Here is a 19,706-nt window from a genome sequence, read left to right as displayed (position 1 = left end):
TGGAATTTCACTCCTGTTAATTGCCAAGTGCTGCCGGATGTTTCCTAGGTATTAAATGTAATTTTAAAAAACTTTTCCTTTGTTGTGTTTTTCTGACTTAGCTGAATTTTTCTTTCCCTCTATTTCTCTTACCACATCTAATTTTACTCAGATTCACCCTATTTCCTTTCCTGTATCCTTAGGTTTCACCATTTTGAGGAGATTAAACCATCAAACCCAATGCCCATTGACACAACGACACTATCAATTTGCATTCCTAGTGATTTGTGGTATGAAAATAAGAAGGGCAAGAGGAATGAATAGTCCAAAGCATTGAGCTTGCTGTGAAATACGCCACTCCAGCAATTTCTGCGCCACATATAAACACCACACATAGAACTTACTTCATCAATAGATTGTTTCAGCAACAGTAGAGTACACTGGAAAGGTCAAATGTACTTCTTGAAACAGCTTTATAGAACATTTTGACGATGGCAAGGTAAATGGAGGATTTTCACGTTAAAAATTAAAATAATTTAAAGATTTAAAATCATTTCAAGACATTTAAAGATTAAATGGAAAAATCATTTATTAAAAAGACCACAATTTGAAATGCATGGTCAACTGCAAATCATGAAACTGAGGTAAGCACTGTACATTTTTGTCAAACAAGTAAGCAAGCAGGATAATTAGACTTTGCTTTGAATGATGTACATCAACTGAGCAAAATGTCAAACAATGTTAGTTTGTTTCTATATAAATACAACATTTAGGTGGGAGGGAAGGAAAAGAAGTTGAAGTACTTTTCACAAGTTTTTAAACCATATGTAAACAACACTTTGCACAGGAAAATTACAATTTATTACGTGAGGTTTTTGATCTTCACTAACTGTACAGGTGCTACTGCTGACTTAATTATTTCATGGTATCCATGCAGAGTTAGAGGTTGCTGCATTGTACTGTTTAATGTTGCCATGAAAGAACAAATATCTTGTTCATAATCTTTCCGAATATAAATAGTGTTATTGGGGAGCGTTTAAACTAGATTTGCAGGGGGGTGGGAACCAGAGTGCCAGAGCAGATAGTGGAGCAGGGGTAAAAAGACAGGTTAGTTCAAGCAAAATCACAAATGGAAGGGTAGAGTGTGGTGGAAATAATTTTTTGAGGTGTGTCTATTTTAATGCCAGGAGTATTGTAGGGAAGGCAGATGAGCTGAAGGCGTGGATAGACAAGTGGAAATATGACATTATAGCCATTAGTGAAACTTGGCTACAGGAGGGGCAGGACTGGCAGCTCAATGTTCCAGGGTTCCAATGTTTCAGGCGGGATAGAGGCAGAGGGATAAAAGGTGGGGGGGTGGCATTGTTGGTCAGGGAAAATGTTACAGCGGTACTCAGGCAGGATAGATTAGGGAACTTGTCTACAGAGGCCCTATGGGTGGAGCTGAGAAACAGGAAAGGTATGACCACATTAATGGGCTTGTATTATAGACCACCCAATAGTCAGCGAGAATTTCACCAACTTGTCTATGTCCTTTTAAAAGTCTTACACTGTCCTCCTTACAGTTTACAACACTTCAAAATTTGATATCATCCACCGATTTTGAAATAGTGCCCCGTGCAGCAAATTCTGGGTCATTAATATACATCAGGAAAAGAAAGAATCGCAACACAGATTCCTGGAGTACTCTACCACAAACCTTCCTCCAGCCCCAAAAAACAATTAACCACTTCTCTTGGCTGCCTGTCACTCAGCCAATCTCGTATCCATGTTGCTACTGCCCCTTTTATTCCATGAGCTATAATTTTTCTCAAGTCTGTTGTGTGGCACTGTATTAAATGCCTTTTGGAAGACCATGTATACCACATTAACACACAACAGCGTGGGTTCAATTTCTGCACTGTCTGAGATTATTCTTGAAGGCCTTGTCTACCTTGTCCCTCTGAGGTGTAGTGATCCTCAGGCTAAATCAAAAGGGGAGAGCAGCCTATGATAATTTGGGACTATGGCAACTTTACCTTTAATTGCACTCATCAACTCACTTGCTAGAGGTTTTTTTTGAAGAGGTAACATGTTAGTTAAGCACAACTTTGCTTTAAATTCATGTTGGCTTATCTTAAACAATGAATATGACAATTAATTTTGCCCCAGATTATTGTTTCTAGAAGTTTTTTCCATCACCAAAGTCAGTTTTTGTTCAAAGCGTGCAGGAAGGTTTTTTGACTCAGTATGTAGACAGGCCAACTAGAGGTGAGGCTATATTGGATCTGGTGCTGGGAAATGAGCCAGACCAGGTGCTAGACTTGGAAGTTGGTGTGCATTTTGGTGATAGTGACCACAATTCGGTTACGTTCACCTTAGTGATGGAAAGGGATAGGCATGAACCTCGGGCCAGTGGTTTTAGCTGGGGGAAGGGTAATTATGAGGCTATTAGGAGAGAATTAGGAAACATAGGTTGGACTAGGAGATTACAGGGACTGGGAACGTCCGACATGTGGAGTTTTTTCAAGGAGCAGCTACTGCGAGTCTGTGATAGGTATGTCCCTGTCAGGCAAGGAGGAATTGGTAGGGCTAGGGAACCGTGGTGCACCAAAAAAGTTTCTTTGTTGGTTAAAAAGAAAAAGGAGGCTTATGTTCGGATGAGACGTGAGCACTCGGGTAGTGCACTAGAAAGCTTTAGATTGGCTAAGAGGGAGTTGAAGAGCGAGCTTAGAAGGGCTAAAAGGGGACATGAGAAGACTTTGGCGGATAGGGTTAAAGAGAATCCTAAGGCGTTCTATAGGTATGTCAAGAACAGAAGGTTGGTTAGGGCAAGTTTAGGGCCAGTTATAGATGGCAGAGGGAAGTTATGTGTGGAACCGGAGGAGATTGGTGAAGCATTGAACCAATATTTCTCTTCGGTGTTCACGCAAGGGGACATGAATATAGCTGAGGAGGACACTGGGTTGCAAGGGAGTAGAATAGACAGTATTACAGTTGATAAGGAGGATGTGCAGGATATTCTGGAGGGTCTGAAAATAGATAAATCCCCTGGTCCGGATGGGATTTATCCAAGGATTCTCTGGGAGGCAAGAGAAGTGATTGCAGAGCCTCTGGCTCTGATCTTCAGGTCGTCGTTGGCCTCTGGTATAGTACCAGAAGATTGGAGGTTAGCGAATGTTGTCCCATTGTTTAAGAAGGGGAACAGAGACTTCCCCGGGAATTATAGACCGGTGAGTCTCACTTCTGTTGTCGGCAAGATGTTGGAAAAAATTATAAGGGATAGGATTTATAGTTATTTGGAGAGTAATGAATTGATAGGTGATAGTCAGCATGGTTTTGTGGCAGGTAGGTCGTGCCTTACTAACCTTATTGAGTTTTTTGAGAAAGTGACCAAGGAGGTGGATGGGGGCAAGGCAGTGGACGTGGTATATATGGATTTTAGTAAGGCGTTTGATAAGGTTCACCATGGTAGGCTTCTGCAGAAAATGCAGATGTATGGGATTGGGGGTGATCTAGGAAATTGGATCAGGAATTGGCTAGCGGATAGGAAACAGAGGGTGGTGGTTGATAGTAAATATTCATCATGGAGTGCGGTTACAAGTGGTGTACCTCAGGGATCTGTTTTGGGGCCACTGCTGTTTGTAATATTTATTAATGATCTGGATGAGGGTATAGTTGGGTGGATTAGCAAATTTGCTGATGACACCAAAGTCGGTGGTGTGGTAGACAGTGAGGAAGGGTGTCGTAGTTTGCAGGAAGACTTAGACAGGTTGCAAAGTTGGGCCGAGAGGTGGCGGATGGAGTTTAATGCGGAGAAGTGTGAGGTAATTCACTTTGGTAGGAATAACAGATGTGTTGAGTATAGGGCTAACGGGAGGACTTTGAATAGTGTGGAGGAGCAGAGGGATCTAGGTGTATGTGTGCATAGATCCCTGAAAGTTGGGAATCAAGTAGATAAGGTTGTTAAGAAGGCATATGGTGTCTTGGCGTTTATTGGTAGGGGGATTGAATTTAGGAGTCGTAGCGTTATGTTGCAACTGTACACAACTCTGGTGCGGCCGCACTTGGAGTACTGTGTGCAGTTCTGGTCCCCACATTACAGGAAGGATGTGGAGGCTTTGGAGAGGGTGCAGAGGAGGTTTACCAGGATGTTGCCTGGTATGGAGGGGAGATCCTATGAGGAGAGGCTGAGGGATTTGGGATTGTTTTCGCTGGAAAGGCGGCGGCTAAGAGGGGATCTTATTGAAACATATAAGATGATTAGAGGTTTAGATAGGGTGGATAGTGATAGCCTTTTTCCTCTGATGGAGAAATCCAGCACGAGGGGGCATGGCTTTAAATTGAGGGGGGGTAGTTATAGAACCGATGTCAGGGGTAGGTTCTTTACCCAGAGGGTGGTGAGGGATTGGAATGCCCTGCCAGCATCAGTAGTAAATGCGCCTAGTTTGGGGGCGTTTAAGAGATCCGTAGATAGGTTCATGGACGAAAAGAAATTGGTTTAGGTTGGAGGGTCACAGTTTTTTTTTAACTGGTCGGTGCAACATCGTGGGCCGAAGGGCCTGTTCTGCGCTGTAATGTTCTATGTTCTATGTTCTATGTTCTAAAGTCGTTGGGTGTATCTTTACAACTTTCTTTTGGACAAGGCTGTAACATTTGCAATTAAATATAGTTTTTAAGAATTAAAGCTTTAAGTGCAGAGGAATTGGAGCAGCTCACAGAAACTGGTAAACACAACTGATATGAATGAAACTCAAAGTCTGGGTTATTACTCTTAAAAAGACCTCTGCTGATCTTACAATGTCAGAGATAGAAGTGTGAACACTAAACAACCCATTTCTGAAACTCTTTGTAGAGCCAGAGCATCTATCGTTACCTCCACTGAAGAAGCTAAAAGCTAGACATTTTAGGAAAGAGGGCAGTAAAGCTCCATTAGGGATAAAAATTATTCATATAGGTTGCAGAATCAAAGAGTTGTATTGAGGGTAAAGTTTGCATTTCTGTTCAGGACCATCCCAAAGAATGCCAGCTTGTCAAAGAGATGGGCTGTGGTAACAGAAGATATTTTTGTTTAAAATGTGGGTGTTTACTCAAAGCAGGCAGCTGCTTTGATGTAGACCACACCTCACTGGTTTGAGCACACCAATGGGAGATGATTGTTATGATTGTTATGCCGGCGTTGGACTGGGGTAAACACAGTAAGAAGTTTAACAACATCAGGTTAAAGTCCAACAGGTTTATTTGGTAGCAAAAGCCACTAGCTTTCGGAGCCTTAAGCTCCTTCTTCAGGTGAGTGGGAATTCTGTTCACAAACAGGGCATATAAAGACACAAACTCAATTTACAGAATAATGGTTGGAATGCGAATACTTACAGCTAATCAAGTCTTAAAGGTACAAACAATGTGAGTGGAGAGAACATTAAGACAGGTTGAAGACCTGTCTTTAAGACAGGCCTCTGATATTCAGGTAAGCGTTCTCCAAGGCGGCCTTCACGACACACGATGGCGCAGAGTCGCTGAGCAGAAACTGATAGCCAAGTTCCGCACACATGAGGACGGCCTCAACCGGATATTGCGTTCATGTCACACTATCTGCAATCCCCACAGCTTGCCTGGACTTGCAGAATTTCACTGGCTGTCCTGTCTGGAGACAATACACATCTCTTTAACCTGTCTTAATGCTCTCTCCACGCACACTGTTTGTACCTTTAAGACTTGATTAGCTGTAAGTATTCGCATTCCAACCATTATTCTGTAAATTGAGTTTGTGTCTTTATATGCTCTGTTTGTGAACAGAATTCCCACTCACCTGAAGGAGCTTAAGGCTCCGAAAGTTTGTGGCTTTTGTTACCAAATAAACCAGATGATTGCTAGTCAGACCTGTACTTTTATGCACAGAGAAAATAGCTGGTACTAAAGCTCATTTCAGATTCAGTGAAAGGTAAAGCAGCTGGAAAATTCATCTAGTTTGCAGCTAAACAAAGATCTACAGTGGTCCTTGTAGAGTCTTGTGGCAGAAAGCACTCAGTTAGCTTGGAAGCTGAGAGAAGGCAGATAGATACCTGCTCTCAATAAGAACTAGGAGCTGAAGCATCCAAAGCCACGTGGCATTAAATAAAGTTTGGAGGGCCGCTTAGCAGTAAAGCTAATCTAAAATATTCTCGGAGAATAACTGGAACACTGAAGAAAAGAAATCAAAAAGCCTTGGCCGGGGTGGAAGCTGTGACATACCTTGGAGACTGATCTCTAATGAAGTGAATAAATGTTTAAGGTTATGACATTATACTTCTTCCATACAATAAAAGTTTATTTCTGTTAAAAAATGTTAAAAAGCGTTCGATAAGGTCCCCCATGCAAGACTTCTTGAGAAAGTGAGAGGGCATGGGATCCAAGGGGCTGTTGCCTTGTGGATCCAGAACTGGCTTGCCTGCAGAAGGCAGAGAGTGGCTGTGGAGGGGTCTTTCTCTGCATGGAGGTCAGTGACCAGTGGAGTGCCCCAGGGATCTGTTCTGGGACCCTTGCTGTTTGTCATTTTCATAAATGACCTGGATGAGGAAGTGGAGGGATGGGTTGGTAAGTTTGCTGACGACACCAAGGTAGGTGGTGTTGTGGATAGTTTGGAGGGATGTCAGAAGTTGCAGCGAGACATAGATAGAATGCAAGACTGGGCGGAGAAGTGGCAGATGGACTTCAACCCGGATAAGTGTGTAGTGATCCATTTTGGCAGATCCAATGGGATGGAGCAGCAGTATAAAATGAAGGGTACCATTCTTAGCAGTGTAGAGGATCAGAAGGACCTTGGGGTCCGGGTCCATAGGACTCTTAAATCGGCCTCGCAGGTGGAGGATGCGGTCAAGAAGGCGTATGGCGTACTAGCCTTCATTAATCGAGGGATTGAGTTTAGGAGTCGGGAGATAATGCTGCAGCTTTATAGGACCCTGGTTAGACCCCACTTGGAGTACTGCGCGCAGTTCTGGTCACCTCATTACAGGAAAGATGTTGAAGCCATTGAAAGGGTGCAGAGGAGATTTACAAGGATGTTGCCTGGATTGGGGGGCATGCCTTATGAGGATAGGTTGAGGGAGCTTGGTCTCTTCTCCCTGGAGAGACGAAGGATGAGAGGTGACCTGATAGAGGTTTACAAGATGTTGAGGGGTCTGGATAGGGTGGACTCTCAGAGGCTATTTCCAAGGGCTGAAATGGTTGCTACGAGAGGACACAGGTTTAAGGTGCTGGGGGGTAGGTACAGGGGGGATGTCAGGGGTAAGTTTTTCACTCAGAGGGTGGTGGGTGAGTGGAATCGGCTGACGTCGGTGGTGGTGGAGGCAAACTCGTTGGGGTCTTTTAAGAGACTTCTGGATGAGTACATGGGATTTAATGGGATTGAGGGCTATAGATAGGCCTAGAGGTGGGGATGTGATCGGCGCAACTTGTGGGCCGAAGGGCCTGTTTGTGCTGTGACTTTCTATGTTCTATGTTCTATGTTAAATCTTATGGTGTATTTCTATTTGTTCAGACTGGGGTATTCAGATTTCACTTTAGATGTTAATGGTGCCAAAAAGGATTGTAACAAAAGTGAAAGGTTGAGACGATATCTCAGATTTTATATTAACATAGTTGGTTTGATGCAAAGTTACAAGTCACTTGTTAGTATTAAGGAATATTATCTAACATTAAACATGCTGCTCAAAGAAAGCGACAAGATTGTACTTATTTGCCAGTGGTATTCCCATTTAATTGTAACCAAAACAACCTGGAATGGGTAAACCACCTAAACTGTTAGATGATATTTTAGAAAATCAAAGTCTTACTTTCCTTCAATACGCAGTATGATTAATTGATTCTCAGTGACCTTTTTCTTATGATTGTAATATCTAAAACCACTCCAGTGGTTATTGCTACGTATGACTGTCTGACATGAAGTTACCACTTTCTCTCAACAAATGTGCCATGATTGATTGAAGTAGATGTGTTTTTTTTGTGAACATATTAGTTCTAAAAAAAGGTCTTTATTTTATAGAAATGTGACACATAACTCCTCCTTTGGCTAAAGAGGTTTTCCCAAGCTTCTGCTCATGTAACTATTCTTGGAGGTTTACAGGAGTGATCCTAAAAAAATAAAATCAGAATAATACAGCACTCAGGAGTCTATTCAGCCCATCATACCTGTGCTGGCTCTTTGACAAAACTATCCAATTAGTCACACTTCTCTTCTCATTCCCCACAGAATTTTTTTTCCTTATTCAATTTAAATTCCTTTATTGTCTTCCTTTACTTTTCTTCCCCCACTCTTTCCCCCTATCTTATCCTCCTTTTTCTCAATTTTACCTCTCTCCCACCTATCTCCCCCCTCATCTTCATCTGTCACAGCTTACTCTCGGATTTCAGCTTCTCTGCCGTTTGCCCATTCACAAATACTTTTCTTCTGCAAAGCTCTTCAATGTGTTGCTACCTGCTAAATCTATACAATTTGCCCCCACCCCCCAGATCTCCATGTTTGAATCCCTCCACAACAATAAAACAGTCGATAAAGTCACAAGTGACATCCTACATGACTGTGATAAAAGATAAACTACCCGAACCTGTCTGCAGTTGATCACATCATCATCGCAAACCTCTCCACTGTTACCCAGCTGGTTGGGTCTGCTCTCACCTGGTTCTGGTCTTATCTAATACTAGTCAGAAAATGACTTGTAATAGCTTCTCTTTCTGTTTCCCAACAAAGCATTCCCCAAGGATTTATCCATAGTCTCCTATTTCTTAGCTACATGCTGCCCATCAGTGGCATAATTCAATAACACATTTGTTTCCAAGCCAATGCCATAGACATCCTGCTCTACCTCACCATTGGTAGTCTCAATCCCTCCACTTTCTCCAAAAGAGCAGACAGCTTGCCCAGACGAGATGAAAACAAATTTCCTCCAATACTGGGAAGACTGAAACTGTTTGTGATTTCATCTCAGGTGTTGAGAGAAATAAATGTTTATCCTTTCTTTTGAAAGCTTAGAAGAAATCCAGTTTCTTGTCTGTTCTTTAATGTCACAGCACTCGAGGTTAAAACACTCCTCAAAAATACATCGAGTTGCAGTAAGCCGAGAGAGAGAGAGGGAAATTACCCCACATCTCTCCCCAGCAGAACCTGCCTCAGCTCATCTCTTGTTCAAGCTTTAGGTGTGACTATTCAAACATCCTGGCCAGCATCCCACATTCTACCACCATAAACTTGAGGTCATCCAAAACTCCGCTGCCTTTTTCTTAACTTACACCAAATCCCTTTCACCCTTCACAATTTATCAAATTTGCTTAACATACTTGGCTCCTAGTTAGACAACATCAAGATTTTAAAATCCTATCATGTCCTCACCCCTTCCCTATCTCTGTAATCTTCCTCGGACCCATTCCCTCACTCCTCTAACTCTGACATCTCGAACATTTTTTTAAAAATGCACCTTACGTGATGAGTGCGCTGCCGGCTAGCCAGCATTTATCACCCTCGAGAGGTGGTGGTGAGCTGCCTACTTGAACCACTGCAGATCCTTAAGTGTAGGTACACCCACAATGCTGCTAGGGAGGAAGTTCCAGCACTTTGACCCAGCGACAGTGAAGGAACAGCAATATATTCCCAGGTCAGGATGGCGAGTGACTTGGAGGGGGAACGTCCAGGTGGTGGTGTTCCCATTGCCCATACAATCAGCTTCCTGAACCCCAAGCTCTGGAATTCATTCCCTAAACCTTTTATCTCACTTTCCTCCTTTAAACATGTTTGACTAAACATTTGATTGTCAGTGGTATACTGGTAATGTCACGGGCCAAGTAATCCAGAGGCCCTGACCGAAGATTTGGGGACATGGATTCAAATCCCACCATGGCAGCTGGTTGAATTGAAATTCTCTTAATGAATCTGGAGTATAAAGCTAGTTTCAGTAATAGTGACCATGAAACCATCATTGAAAAAAAAACCCCACCTGGTTCTCAATTGTCATTTGGGGAAAGAAATCTGCCACCCTTATCCAGTCTAGCCTACATGCCTCAAGTCCACTGTAATGTGATTGACCTTAAACTTGCCTCAGCAATAGCCTAGCAAGTCACTCATTTAAAGGGTAATTAAGGATGGCAATGCCAGTGAAGCCATATACCATGGAAGAATAAAACAATCGTATGTGGCTCATTGTCTGATCTTGTTTTACTGTGCCCTTGTGAAGCATCTTGGAACCTGTTATTACATAGAAAATAGGAGTAGGCCATTCAGCCCTTAGAGCCCACTCAACCATTCATTATGATCATGATTGATCAGCCAACCCATTAACCAGCATCCACTTTCCCCCCCCACCGCCCCATATCTTTCAATCCTTTTAGCCCCAAGAGCTATATCTACTGCTTGAAAACATACAAGGTTTTGGTCTCAACTACTTTTTGTGGTAGAGAATTCCAGTCTCACCACTCGGTGAAGAAATTTCTCATTTCATTCCTAAATTGTTTGCCCCATATCCTTAGACCACGAGCCCTGGTTCTAGACTCCCCCACCATCGGGAACATTCTTCCTGCATCTACCCTGTTTAGTTCGTTGGTATTATATAGGTTTCTATGAGATCCCCCACCCTACACAAACACACATTTTTCTGAACTCATGCGAATATAATCCTAACCGACTGAATCTCTTTGTACACCAGTCTTGCCATCCTCGGAATCAGTCCTGGGTTGGTTCTTGCAGCACTCCCCTCCATTAGCAACATCCTTCCTCAGATAAGGAGACCAAAATTGCACACAATATTCCAGGTATGGTCTCACCAAGGCCCTGTACAACTGCAGCAAAACATCCCTGCTCCTGTATCAAATCCTCATGCTACAAAGGCCAACATACCATTTGCCTTCATCGTTTGCTGCACCTGAAGCCTATTTCCAGCAACTGGTGTACAAGGACATCCAGGTCTCATTGCACATTCCCCTCTCAATTTATAGTCATTCAGGTGATAACCTGCCTTCCTATTTTTGCTACCAAGTGGATAGCCTCACATTTATCCACTTTATACTGCATCTGCCATGCATTTGTCCATTCATTCCACTTGTCAAAATTACACTGAAGCATTTCTGCATTCTCCCCATAGCTCATCCTCCTACCCAGCTTTGTCTCATCTGCAAATTGTGATGTTACATTTAGTTCTCTCAACTAAATCATTAATATACATAGTCAATAGCTATGTGGGGTCCCAGCACTGATCCCTGTGGTACCCCACTAGCCACATGAAAAAAAAAAGTTTATTCCTACTGTTTCCTGTCTGCCAACCAGTTTTCTATCCATTGCAATACACCACCTCAATCATCTCTTATGTGGGACCTTGTAGAAAGCCTTCTGAAAGTCCAAATAAACCACACCCACCGACTCTTCCTAATCAACTCTATTAGTTACATCCTCAAAGAATTCTAGTAGATTGGTCAAACACGATTTCCCTTTTGTAAATCCATGCCGACTCTGTCGATGTACAATGCTTCATGCAACAAAATATTTGCAAAAGTTATATGGCAGGCTTCTATTTTTAAAATGAACTTAACGTGACAGCCACTCCTTATAGCTGAAAAGAATCATGGGATACTACCTCAAGAAGATAGCCTTGTGCAACTTTGGTATGACATTCTCTGTAGTTTAAGGTTATCTATTTACTGCTCAGTTGATCAACTTTTTAAACGTTATCAAAAGGCTAGCCGCCCCCTTTGCCAGTGATATATCTCTACCGTTGGAGGAGGGGGAACCCTTATTACAAGTAGGTGAAATTTAACTAAGATTCCTGCTGTGCTAAATACTTTTCCAAATCTATTTAAATGACAAAGATTTTACAGCACAGAGGTTGTAAGATGCTTGTACTGCCCTCGAGACAGTTCTTTAATCCTATTTTCTTACCTTTTTCAAATAAATTTCATTTGGCTATTTTGAATTAAGTTTTGATATTGTGGTCATTGTACCACAGCCTAGAGCCAGAGACAGAAAAACCAAACACAATGGTTTAAGGTCCAAATTAAAATACATTTGTTAACCACTAATCTCTTTCTGCCCTATAACCAACCTTCTATCCACACTGCTCCATTTCATTTAAATTCATGTTCATCCCAAAAGTCTCTTCTTTATGCTTTACCTTATCAAACACTTGAAAATCCACCTACTGAACACCCACTGCATTTCCTTTCAACAATACATGTTAAAAATTTGTCAGACATGACTTGTCTTTTAGAAATCTGCATTAGACACCTTTAATTAGTTTAGAAGCTTCTAACTGAGTATTAATTCTAACCCTGGATTATAGCCTCCAGATCTTTACCCATGATCGAGACAGGCAAGATTTCTGTTCATTTGGATTCTGCAGTCAAACTATGCAGTCTTTATTTCCTTCAACAGGTAACCATGTATCAGTGTCATATCAAACGCAATATAATTGTTATTTTGCCACATTGAAAATATAATTATGATTTGTTTTCATTAAGGAAGCAAATATTCCTAGACAGGAAGAATGAATTGAACTGATACAAATGCAAAACTATTGAAAAGTGAAATACAGAAAGATCTTTGTCACGTTACAATATAGTGTTTTGCACCACAATCTATTAGTGTATAGAGATAGACACCATATATTGGCGTCCCCACGGTTTGGTATTAGGAACAGTGCGTTTCATAATCTATAATAGTGACCTAGATTTGGTTATCCGGGATATAATTTCAAGATTTGCAACTGACATGAAACTTGGAAGTATTGTGAACTGAGGACAATCAGAATAGACTTCATAGGGACATGGACAGGCTGGTGGAATACCTGAGCATCTGGCAGATGAACATTAATACACAGAAGTGTCAATTGATACATTTTTGGTAAGAAAACCAGGAAGAGGCAGCATAAACTAGACGATACGATTCTAAAGGAGGTGCAGGAGCAGAAGAGGGGATACATAGACACAAATTGTTGAAGGTGACAAGACAGGTTCAGGAAGCACTTGAATAAGGCACACAGGAATTTATAAATAGAGGCAGAGAATACTAAAGCAAGGGAGTTATGGTGAACCTTTACAAAAACACTTGTTCATCCTCAACTGGAGTAGTGTCCCAAATTCTGGGCATAACACTTGGAAAGAATGTGAAAGCATTAAAAAGGGAGCAGAAGAGATTTACAAGAATAATTCCAGGGATGAAAGACTTCAGTTACATGGATATATTGGAGAAGCTGGGGCTGTTTTCCTTAAAGGAGGGTTGAGGGGTGTCCAAAATCAGAAGGGGTCTAGACAGAATTATTAGGGAAAGACTGCACCAATTGGTGGAATGATTGACAACCAGAGGACACCAATTTAAGGCCAAAGGCAAAGAACAAAGAGTCAATGGAAAAACATTTTTATGCAGTGAATGATTGAGATCTGGGGAACACTGTCCAAATGTGATCAAAGCAGATTCAACTGTAGCTTTCAAAGGAGAATTTAATAGTTACATGAAGAGAATAAAATGACAGGATTACAGGGAGAAGGCAAGGGTTGACACCCAGCTAAATGACATTTGCAGAGATCTGGCACAAACACAATGGGCTGAATGGCCTCTTTCTACACTACTAGTTCCATGCTTATCACTAGATTATAGAAGCAATTATAGAAACTTCTGTGCTCAATATTTTCTATATTTAGTTCTGCAATGCAGCAAAAATGTAATATTAAGGTGTATCGAGCTATACACGGAATTTAAGATTGGTAATGTTAACTCATGTTTTTACCTACACTGCCTGTTTCATCATTTTATTTAAATAAGACAACTTCACAACGCTCGTGAAAGGAATTGACAGTTCAAGAAGGATATGGCATGCTAAATTAATTTACTCAAAAGATATGCCAAGAAGCACAATATTATTATTGTGGAGAATGCATAGTCATATGATTAACTATCGCAGATGGCCAAGGCCTTAATTTAAAAATGGCCATTTTGTCAGTAGTCGTACTTTTTCAATTCATTTTAAGTGTTTAGACCTACAAACAGTAGAAATATTAATTGACAAAACTAAGGGAACAAAATGCATAGAAGTGTTTTATAGATAAAAGCAAGACACTGCGGATGCTGGAATATGAAACAAAAGCAGAAAATGGAGAGAGAATAGAACCAACGTTGCGAGACTGGATGACCTTTCATCAGAGCGGGAATTGTTTTACAGATCTGGCTTTACTTGCCATCCAAGGCTAACCTTTTTGATCCTTGTCACTTTTTCCCCCACAAGAAAGTACCATGAGTCATAACAACAGTATGACAAAGTCAATCTTTACGTTCACCATCCAGTCAAAAAGGGTCCATGGAGTATTATCTGTCCAATTAGCTTGCAATTTTTCAAACAGCTCTTTGCTACTTTCTAAAATGTCTGTCAAGAACAGAGAGGCAAAAGAATACAAGTATGTAAATAGTTTTTAAATGTTGTTCAATTGAGACGAGAAAAGAAATATGATACAGGTAATAGTGGTACTAAGCATTTTTGCTCAACACAGCATCCCAATACAGGGATAGAAACTGGTCGGAGTTTCTTTCTGCTCAGAAGCACAAAGGCACAAGGAAGTTTTAGTGCTGCATAACTGACAACTGGGGAGAATCATACCTGGCTCCCCTTGCTGGCAGCTATAACAGCATCACCAAAGCCCTTCCAATGGCAAGCACAAACCATGCAGAAATAGAAGAAAATATTTCAGACAGATATTCAGAGTAACCTTGAAAGTTCTGTACATAGTTTCTGATAATTAGTACAGAATGGTTCACAAAATAAAACAAATAATTCCTCAATGATATCCTTGATTCTTCCACTTCAACCAGAATTTAATTCTCAGATACGAAGTTTAACAGCTAACTATAGGATAAACAGCTTTCTGTAGCATTTGTAACTAAACCATGCCAATAAATCTATGGATGAAAATATTTGAATACAGCTTTTCTGCCTCATTCTTTAAAGGAAATGTGTCAAAAATGTTGTGCATTAAAAATAGAACAGATCAATGTAAATTGGGGGTTTTAAGAGTTAGACACAGAACCAGAAAGCTATCAAAAATCTGTGCAATAGAAATTAAAACAAAATTCTCTACAAATCCATTTAGTTAAAAGTTTTGTTGCAATGTACATGGAGCTCTTATGGATGGCATGCCCATCTAATTTACATAGATTTCCATTGACATTCTATATTTCCAAGTGCACATATCATTGATTATATAGCTTATTTTAAAAATTAAACATTGCCACTCAAATCATGTGACAATTGCCAGGCTATTTTCTCACCACCTAATATCTTTTTTTTTTAATAGCAAAGTATCTACATATATTCTTAGTGGAAAAATAGGTAAACATTTATACCTGTATTTTGTCTTTTGCTACGATATTCCAGAAAGAAAAAAAAAACATGGGTGGGCAATTTCCTTCCAATGTTATGCAAGAATATTAGATTTAATGCTTCAGTGACCAGTTGTAAACTTATTTCCATTGGGGCACAGAAATTCAAATGCTAAATTTTTGGAGCAAATCAGGCATTTTAACCAACTTCTGTGAAGCACCTTTATTTTAGTAATGAAAGTAACTGATTTTACATTTTGGTCAGGGATAACCATTGTAACTTGAAACCACCTTACATTATAACCCAACTGATGAGCATAATTAACTCAAATCTTTCAACAGGGTGCGTTAGAATGTTATTTTGAAGTCAGAAATATATTTTATCAATCTGCTTTAACATCTGAAAACGCACATGACAGTTTAAACTGACCTACACTTGAATTTTTCATTCCAACATATTGAGCAAGGAGTTGCTGTGACAGGAAATCATCAACCATTCTATTAGTTATACTCGTCCTTGTATGTATAGAAATGTTAGTTTTTTTTGCATGACAAGTTACTGAAAGTGAGAGCTGATAATGTCAGTGAGGGGAACACGGCATCCATGAACACAACAAACATCCCTGCACCTCCTTAAACAGACTGAAGGATTGTCAAATAACACAAAGACTAAGAAAGATGTGTAAATTAGTGTCGGTGAATGCAGTGGCAGATCAGATGCAGAAAGTGAAATAAAAGGGAGGGAAGACAGACACACGTAAATCAATAGTTTTTTTTTATTTTAAATTTTGAAGTCACCAAAATTTAAAACTTAAAGGAACGAGACTTCTATATTTATAACAGTTAATTATCAAAGGAGTTGATTGGTTATAATTAACACTTGTAGTTAAAAGGATTTTTCAACTGAAATGGACAAGACTGTTAACTTTTGTTCAAATTTACCTCAAAGAAAGCAATTCAAGCCATTCATGCACTTCCATGGGTGAGGCAGGGAGCAAGACATGATCATAAAGCTAATAACAGAGAAGGGGGGCGGTGGGGGGGGTGGAATCAGCAACTTCCAGAGATTTTAATGGCACATCTGCCCCATACTTTAAGCTGCTGATCTATGGGTACATCAATAATGGCAAGCACACCATTATTTTGACAGTAAATTTTATTTTCCTGTTTGCTTTAGAATCAGTGTATATGTCTTCAACATTTTATTTTCCCTGCCAAAACTAGCTTTGATCTATAACAACATAAGATTACGCTTTTTATGTTTACATTGTTTGTTTCTGACTTTGCTCATGATACATCTTCCCAGGCAGATCTGGACTGTTAAGGTAATGTGAACAAAGGAAAATGTCACTGTTAACATGAGGGCGACTATCTTGACAGCCAGGATTTCGGATGCAAGTGCATATTTCATCCTTGTCCAAATTCCAATATGGACTCACGCTGCCTGTCAGATGACGATTATAATAAAGATTTCTCCTTTAAATCTATGACAAGTTGTAAATTTTCTTTGCAGCGTGTTTTACATTAATGTATAGATGCCGAAAGTTTGGGGTTAATACATTTCACGCTAGTCTGGAGCACCTGATACTCGATTAACCATAGGCAGTTACTGTACCGCTCTCAAAAGGTTTGAAAATTGATCTATTTCAATCCTGTAATGTGCGCATTTACTCAATTATACAGGAAAGAGTTTTAGTTCAAGGCCAGTGGTGATTGATTTTATTTCAGAAATATTAACCAAGAGTTGCATTTTTTAAATTAAAGATAGCTCATTAGTATTTATTAGCTCTGAAACGTACCATTTTTGAACAATGAGATTAAAACATAAATCTAATTGAACTGAACATTCAATTTTAAATTCAGCAACTGTATCCATGTAATAATTCTAATTGAATTGCGATATACAAAAAGTTTTTCTCCTATTAGAATACAAATAAATATACTTTCAATAAACCTGGTAAATAATTTGACACTCCGCCAGCATTGCTTCAAGCTATTTGGTCCATTCATTGATTAATGAAGTGTTAATATAAAAAGTCAAACATCAAATGACTAATTTTTATCATACTAATGATTTCAGAGAACTCACTGGCCATTTTCACAGACAAGGAATTGTTGCCCTCTTTATGGGCATACCTCTACAACACTGTCCACAACTAAAATCTAAATCTTATCTCAATCTCAAAAATCTACATTAAACCACATTATTTTTTGAAAAGGGCTCCCATCATAGTTGTAACCTTGCAGTCGCCCCTTCCAAGTAATGATAAAGCTTAAACAGCTTAATTAACTAGTCACTATTCCTTCTGTAAACATTCAATATATTCATGCTGGGTTTATCTTGAAAGAATTTGACAAAACTATTAGTCCCTCTTTCTCAAAAGCTTGAATGAACTCCGAGCATCGTTCCACAAATCCATTTATTGCAAATTTCATAACTGTACGAAGGCCATATAATAAAGCACTTCGGTTGGGCCTTGGGATCCCAGCAAAGTTCAACTCTAGTTTAATATATCATAACGCCCATCTTCAATTTCGTGCCCTGTGGTCTAACTGAATGGCAACTCCATAGTAACGAAAATAACTGGCACTTTTACAAATTCCCGTTCAAAGGCGTCTTTTCTAACCCTGCTCCATTCTACGTTGAATGTTACACGTTACCTAATGAAATCAAAGCAACCGGATCAATTAGCACGACATATGTAAAAAACTGTTTAATTGTTGAATGAACTTGGCAGCACAGTCCAGCTCTGTACTTCGTTAATTGGGGGACACAGTTAAGAATCCACACATTGAAATCCCATTCCTTTAGGTATTGCTTAAATGATCGATAATTTACTGTTCAAGTCAAACTATCTCGGGCGCCAATTTGGAAAAAAATACAGACAAACACCAAACTTGTCTATCATTGCATCAGTTCAGATCCTTTCCTTAAACTTATAGAAGGTTTTGCTAGCAGATGAATGATGGTGCAGATATAGCTGCACTATCCATCTATGTCCATGACACAGACTGTGCTGTGCAGCCCTGCAGCGGATCTACCAATTATTCCGATATTTGAGAAAAGATTTGAACAGCTTTTTAAAAGAAATACACGTTACAATTTTGGAAAGATTTAAAAAACCCCTCTTTGGCCATGGCCACGCCGTTTTGTAAACAGCGGGTCGGGATGGGCTGATGGGAGAGCTGTGAAAGTTAAAAGGTATGGGTGAGGGACCTGACACTTTATTTCCCCACCCCCCTCTCTCTTACCTTGGTTGGAAAGGTGAGTGGCGGCGGCGAGTAGCCGCTGAGACAGAAGCAGGAAGATGCTGAATTTCACGGTCAAAATCATCCTTCAGTGCGAACAACCCCCCCAGACACCCCCCCACCTCCACCTTTTTAGTCCAAGAGAAGCTTCTCCGCTTCCCCCTCCGGCTGAGACAGGGAAACACCAGGTAGGCCGGCGGGCTGTCACAAGAGAAGAGATGCAATGATGGAATTGCCGCCGAGAGTTAATACAGCTTTGCCCTCCTCCGGCCGTCCGCTCACGTCCACACTGAGAGCGCCCTGGGCAACATGATGTGGGAAGTGGTAGCAGCAAGCACACACACCGACAGCAGCGGCTGCACCATGTCCTCGCTCAAACTGAAGCTCTCACTCGCTACTCAGTTCCTCTCTCTCTCTCTCCTAAAGAGGGAACATTAAACCGCAGGAAAAAATGTCCCCACTCTGGAAACCGCCCCCCTCCTATAATAAAGAGAGATAAATACTTTGTTTATCCTCTCTCTCTCTGCAGCCGAACAATAAAAAAGTACTGACATTAATATGTGAGCCTTAATCTCTCGCTGGTCAGGAAAGTATATATATTTTTTGTAATTTGTCCAAGCAAATGGCTGCTGACTTGAAGTCCTCGGGTTTTGGGAATCGCCGGGAAGAAAGACGCCACCTTCCAGCAGCCTCTCGGAGCCGGAGCTTCACAAATTGACAACTTTCAGCCCAGCCTCGTCCAGGCTGCTTACTGCTAAACACACAGTGCAACTTGCTCTTGTCTGTTTAAAGAAACACATTATCATAAATAGGAGAGAGCAGAAAGATTGGAGCTGACACACGCCCCCGTAGAGAAGGGTTGTTTTCTTCTGAAAGACCGTTTTCAACATCTATATCTCTATATTCATGGTTCAATCGGTGAATAGTCAAACTAGCTGGAGTCCGGAGCGGGAGCGTGGCAGGCAGGAGCAGGTCAGAGAGCTGTCACTGAGCACTAGGGGGTGTCAATATCACATATAAAACACTTCTGCCTGCTCCTAATCACCAGCTCTCAGTAACACAATGCAGGGGAGTGTTATTCTCCAACGTTGTTTTAAACATTTACAATTTAAAACTAATGTATCGCCAGAAGGGTTTAGACCAACTAAAACAATGACTTGGATCACTTGACCCAATG

At 40.6% G+C, this 19,706-nt stretch overlaps 1 protein-coding gene across 1 annotated transcript in view; it reads right to left on the bottom strand.

The window, feature by feature from the left end:
- Positions 1 to 18,614, bottom strand: part of epha6 (eph receptor A6) — a 647,719-nt gene extending 629,105 nt beyond the window's left edge. Inside the window, exon 1 of the mRNA XM_078232548.1 lies at positions 18,533 to 18,614. Within this exon, the coding sequence (XP_078088674.1) occupies positions 18,533 to 18,614 (82 nt within the window). The remainder of the gene's footprint in view (positions 1 to 18,532) is intronic.
- Positions 18,615 to 19,706: the final 1,092 nt, after the last annotated feature.

The sequence above is a fragment of the Mustelus asterias genome, chromosome 17 (genome assembly GCF_964213995.1).
Source record: "Mustelus asterias chromosome 17, sMusAst1.hap1.1, whole genome shotgun sequence".
Taxonomy (NCBI): Eukaryota; Metazoa; Chordata; class Chondrichthyes; order Carcharhiniformes; family Triakidae; genus Mustelus; species Mustelus asterias.
Note: the sequence above shows the minus strand (reverse complement) of the source record. Positions and strands in the feature narration are given on the sequence as shown.